The 5717-nt window shown below is 35.0% G+C and overlaps 1 protein-coding gene across 1 annotated transcript; it reads right to left on the reverse strand.

Annotated features, from left to right (window-relative positions):
* Positions 1–1726: 1726 nt before the first annotated feature.
* On the reverse strand, positions 1727–5717 carry LOC106870881 (uncharacterized). Its single transcript, XM_014917119.2, has 5 exons — positions 5540–5717; positions 4426–4525; positions 3117–3205; positions 2553–2665; positions 1727–1820 (listed from the first exon to the last, which is right to left on the reverse strand). Exons 1-4 carry the CDS (start codon positions 5712–5714, stop codon positions 2586–2588), a joined length of 444 nt encoding a protein of 147 aa, XP_014772605.2. The 5' UTR covers positions 5715–5717; the 3' UTR covers positions 1727–1820; positions 2553–2585.

Below are 5717 nucleotides of genomic sequence, written 5' to 3' on the forward strand. Positions count from 1 at the left end.
TAGGAGTATATAGAGTGTCTTTTATGTAGTATTTGCTTTAATTCCTGCTGTGATTTTCAGGGTTTCAAACAATTGTGTAAACTCTTGCCTTGATTGTAACTAAAGATGTACACTCAAACGTGTAGGCCTTCATTTTAGGCGCTAGGTATACCGCCACTTGACACTAACACACGGATGTAGTGGAAAACATAGAATGTTACAAAATTAATCTCGCATTCATTCTCTACAAACACTTGACGGAAAATTTTATGAGTATTACTTGTATAGTAATACCACTCGAAGTTATCACTCAACCGTATCAGTCTAAACTTACGATGCTAAACATTGTCACTTGATACCACCCACGGACGCCGCAGGGAACAATGGATATTTCTAAGACCAGTCAAGTGACAATCCTCTACCATTCAAATCCTATTCAAGACATATACAAATTTGTGCTATGAATTCCTGTACAAAAAGGGAATGCTTCAAACACTAGTCTGGAGCAAAACAGCTGCAATATAAGCCACGTCTATCTATTTCATTAAAAAAAAAAATCACTGTAAACTCTGAAACCGGTCAAATCATTAAATGTAGCATTAAAAAATATATTGACAGTGCATTTTCAACGTCTATTTTTCCTATATTTCTAACCCGTGTGGAATAGAATAACTTGTATATAAGTAACAACATAAGGATCATTGGCGATTATATATACATATATATATATTCATATCGCACTGTTATAACTCTTAAAATTGCTTTTCGAACTTTCTGTATCCGGATTCACTGTTAAATCATTTAATTATTTAATTCCCTGTTTTCTTTCACTTACAGACGGTGTTTCCGTTTTGTTGTACGTTCGTTTATATTTTCTTACGACATTCCATCTTTTCAATATTAATTTCCGTTTTTTCATGTCATTGGTCATCAAATATCTGTACCAAATTCTGTCCTGTAGGGTTCCATCATGTCCACTTTAAACAAAACCAAATACGTTGATATATTCACATTTTACAATAATTGATGCGTTTGTTTCATACGAAGAGTGACCGAATTTAGCGTGCTTCCGGTTCATTGAGCTACCAAGAATCAAGCCGAGCAACATATTAAGCACCATTAATCAATTATTTCAACATATGATATTACGGACACCCAATCACACTCGGCAACATCTCCCTTTCTTCTGAGGCGTCAGTAATTCAATGGCACAGAGATAATCTAATATTACACCGTATATTCCAGTGGCTAGTAGTGAGGATCGCTCGGCTGCCGGGCGTACTGCTTAGCGGCATTTGGCCTGTCCTCTTGTTTGAGTTAAAATTCTGCTGCGGTCAATTATGGCTGTGAACCATTCGGAGTCGTTAAAATAAGCAATAGTTGGCCTTCTGCAACTTTGTGCAACAATACAAATAACAATAAACTCACGAGAGAGACGTGCAAGGCGTGTGAGTCGATGAACGATAGCAACCACAACCATAGCAACAACATCAATAATAATAATCCTTTCTACTATAGGCACAAGGTCCGAAATTTTGTGGGAAGGGACTAGTCGATTATACGGAATCCATTGTTTCTTTGGTGCTTCATTTATGGACCTCAAAATAATGAAAGGTAAAGTCGGTCTCAATGGTATTTGAACTTAGACCATGTTGACGGGCGAAATACTAAGCTTTTGGTTCAGCGCGATAACGATTCTGTTATCTCACCGCCTTAACATCAATAATGATAACAATAAAGTCAAAGATAAGCAATTGCATCAAGAAATATTTATTTCTATATGTATTCAGAATATACTTCATAGAGACAGTCTGTAGATTAGTTACTGACTGGAACCTGCCCTGTAAAGAAAGCAAAATAATATATATTGAATTCTTTGAATAAAATATTGATTTTCATTTAACAAGTAATGTTTACTGTATATATTTTAGTAATGTGGGTTTGGGGTTTCTTTGAAAAACTATCTAACCTGGCCTGCCATCATTTTCTGATGTTGTTTCAGTATTATTACAGGAACTTAATAAATAGTATTAGATACATTAAGTTGTATCCATGTAGAGAATCAAGATACCCAGCTGGCAGAAACATTAGTACGTCGGGCACAATTCTTACTGTCATATTCCGGCTCTTTAACTTCTCAATTCGAATCGTGTATAGCGCATCTTTGCATTTCATGTACTGGGAGTCAATATATAAAGTAGCGGGGTTTATGCAATCGACTTCACCAGTTTCCCCAAATGTTCCAATCTTGAACGTGTTTCCTCTGTTACGACATGAAGACAAAATAACCGGCCTTCTGAATGCCAGGAATCTACGTAAAATATGGGCAGTCCTTAAACTGCATACATACACATATACACAAAAACATGCTTAAAAACATGCTTACTTATATGTATACTCACGCATACTTGCTTTTTGATAATTATATTAGATTGATCTAGTATTGATTCCTGACATGAACGTAAATATAACGGTTCGAAGGGTGAGGTGCTTAAAAAGATGCCCATCATTTCCAAGGTAGTCGTGTAGAAATACAAGCATTAAAGCTATTAAATAGTTACAATTATTCTTACGTCAAACATTTTCTTAGTTGAATTTCTCTTTCTTCACACCAAGGCAGATATAATAGATACGATTAATATGATGTGAGATTTCATTATGCCATGCAGTCTATCGGTCGAATTTCCTACGTTAATAAAATAAAAATGAAACGTTTAATTAGATTTTTATGGTGATTACATTCCAAATTCAAAGTATCTTTTAACTTAATGTAAATTTGATTCACATAGAAATACTGTTTTTGCATGGTTAATTCTGATCAATATAGTTAACGGTTACGAATAAAGCACTGAATTGCCTATAAATATACTTCATGCTAAATTGCTCAGTCAACCAGAGAGCGTATAGCGGCATAAATTAGTTGCTGTCCCCATTCGTTTATTATAGTCTCTTAAATTCTCAAAATATTTCGCAAAATATGTCTAAATTTCATTCTAATGTTAGGGAGACGTGAAAACACAATAAGAAATGATAAAATCCTTGTTGTTCGAAATATAATTCGTTGATGTTTATTTTTTGTTGGGCTTAGTTTATGTTTACAAACAATTTAAAAACTAAAATCATTTTAAATAACATACTTTTGCAGTACATTTCATGAATCCTATCGAAGTAATCAGAACAGCCATGGTGTACTCTGCCTAAACAGGAAGCATAATAATCAACACGGCTGAAAAAAAAAATGAAAAAGAAAAAAACATAGGGTAATATATGTGAATATATACATTATTGTACCATAAAATGTATTTCCTTCCAGCCACGCTGTTCTTTCCATTCTGCCATCGCAAACATTGGCGACCAGGAGAGAGGCACTGCAAAAGAAGGACGCACCAAATGACAGTTCGGCCTTATACTATGATACCTGAGGGTTGCGTCACGTGATTCTAGCGGCGGAAGCCAGGATTACAGCTATTTTGTTACACAGAGAAATTTTCCGGTAACATTGGAATACCTCCTCGAATATATTAGATAGATAGATAGATAGATAGAAACATACATACATACATACATGCATACATGCATACATACATACATACATACATACATACATACATACACACATGCATTTTGATTTTGACATTGTCTGAAGCAGTTCGAAAAACGAACGGAAGCGCTAAGAAAGAAATTCTCCAAATTCTAACAACCACCTTGTTTTCGATATACGGTATCTATAGAGCACTTTAAACACTATATACATACACACACATACATACATACATACATACATACATACATACATACATACATATATACATACATATATACACATATACATATATACATGTGTATTAACATATAAGCAAATGTGAGGGTAAGCACAGTAGACATCAATGTATTAAGTATATTAACTCCATAAAATACAAAACAAATATATGTATACATACAAAAAGAAAATGATAGAGAAAATTAAAGGGATAGAAGACAGGTATTACAAGTCAAACAGTGATTCTTAGGGTTCGGTGATCCATGATATTTGTTTATTTAGTTCAACGAAATGTGGTTGTTTGAATGCATTTAACATAGAAAGAGACGAACCTCCATCGTCAGAGATATCTTTTCTCCTCTCACCGTTCCCTGTCTTAATAACCCTCTCCCTCCTCTAATACATTTAGCCCGCCACATTTAATCATTCCCTGTTTGAATTTCTCTGAATTAAATTTTTTGGTGTCTGATTTACTAATCCCCACATTTGCGTGTATATACGCTCAACCTGATCCCTTTTAAGCCTTTCTTTACCTTGTGGATTTTCCCCTTTAAAGACACCTCTTTCTTTAGAATTAATACATGAAAACGAGTTTGTTTCATTTTATGATTTCATACCTTTAACAAAAATAGAAAAATGTAAGCTGTTGTTACAGAAAAAGTTGTAATAAGAAAACGTATATATACTTGCAGTAATCGTCGTCTTTTTTCTTTTCAGGAAACAGATCCAAAGCTTTTGAGCACACCGTCTTGGCTTGTATGGGACAGCTACCATCCGCAGAGATCCCTAAAAATGTTTAGACTTTTCTAAAATCTTTACGTAACGCTGATACAACACTCGATTAAGTCTTAACATATTAAAATTCTACAGAGTTTCATGAGGTTGTAGCCAAGACACTGTAATATGAAATCCATCGGCACGATTAACATCGGACAACTGTGTAGTAGAGATGAGACACAGAGAGGCATATAGAGAGGGGGGAGGAGAATAAGGCAAGGATGAAGAAATAGATGAAGAGGTAACGAATCAGAGTAAAATGGACGGAAATTGATTGAGAGTAATCCATAAATGAAGCGGAAGGATTGATCAGTTATGTCTAAAGATATGGTTAAAAGGCGAAAGAATGCGATGTGAGAAATACTGAAGAAAAAGAGAAAGAAGCACAGTGTTAAATAGATAAAAATAGGGGAAGTTAAATAGATAACCAAGAAACAAAGAGAGAAAGAGAGAGAGAGAGAGAGAGAGAGAGAGAGAGAGAGAGAGAGAGAGAGAGAGAGAGAGAGAGAGAGAGAGATTGTAAGTTTGAGTTAAAAAGAGAGAAAATTTCAAGATAGAAAGTGAGAGATGTTGATGCAAGAAATTTGTGGTCAAAGAAATGAGGGCGCTAAAGTTATAAAACGAAAGATATTGGTTTCAAATATGGCACGATTCCAGCAACAGTCGGGGAGAAGATAGGTCGATTACATGGACCCCAGTACTCGACTGGTATTTGTTTTATCAACGCTAAAATGATGAAAGGAATATTCAAACTTGATAGAATATGAATTCAGGTCGTAAAAAAAAAAAAAAAACAGTCGAAATGCCACTACAAGTTTCGCCCGGCGCGCTAACGATTCTGCTACCCGAGAAAGGGTAGCGTAGCAGCTGAATAGAAAGGGGAAGAAGGAATTAGGTAAATGGGAAGGGAGAAGCTAAATTAAAATAAAGAGATACAGAGGGGAAAGTCAGAACGTGTTTATCATGCAAACATTTAAAACACATTCTTGTCAATATGAAGATGGTTGTCTCACAGTTACTTACCAATAACAGAAAGAGCTAACAGAAGGGTGATGGTTTTCATCTTGGTTAAATCCGGTTTAGTGGAAAATATATCCGTGTAAAGATTACCTACATGTAAGCGTAGACTATTCAATTTTGCGGCTTTCGTTTCTAAAACGCTGTATGCATTCGTTATTTGTGACGTATGATGGCCCATTTT

The sequence above is a fragment of the Octopus bimaculoides genome, chromosome 18 (assembly GCF_001194135.2).
Source record: "Octopus bimaculoides isolate UCB-OBI-ISO-001 chromosome 18, ASM119413v2, whole genome shotgun sequence".
Classification (NCBI taxonomy): Eukaryota; Metazoa; Mollusca; class Cephalopoda; order Octopoda; family Octopodidae; genus Octopus; species Octopus bimaculoides.

Excerpts from the sequence above, each read along its gene's own strand:
- LOC106870881 (XM_014917119.2), bottom strand. The coding sequence starts at position 5,714 with ATGGGCCATCATACGTCACAAATAACGAATGCATACAGCGTTTTAGAA. Across the intron at positions 4,526-5,539 it reads GTTAGCTCTTTCTGTTATTG|GGATCTCTGCGGATGGTAGC; the intron begins GTAAGTAACTGT and ends AAACATTTTTAG. Across the intron at positions 3,206-4,425 it reads AAAGACGACGATTACTGCAA|CCGTGTTGATTATTATGCTT; the intron begins GTATATATACGT and ends TTTTTTTTTCAG.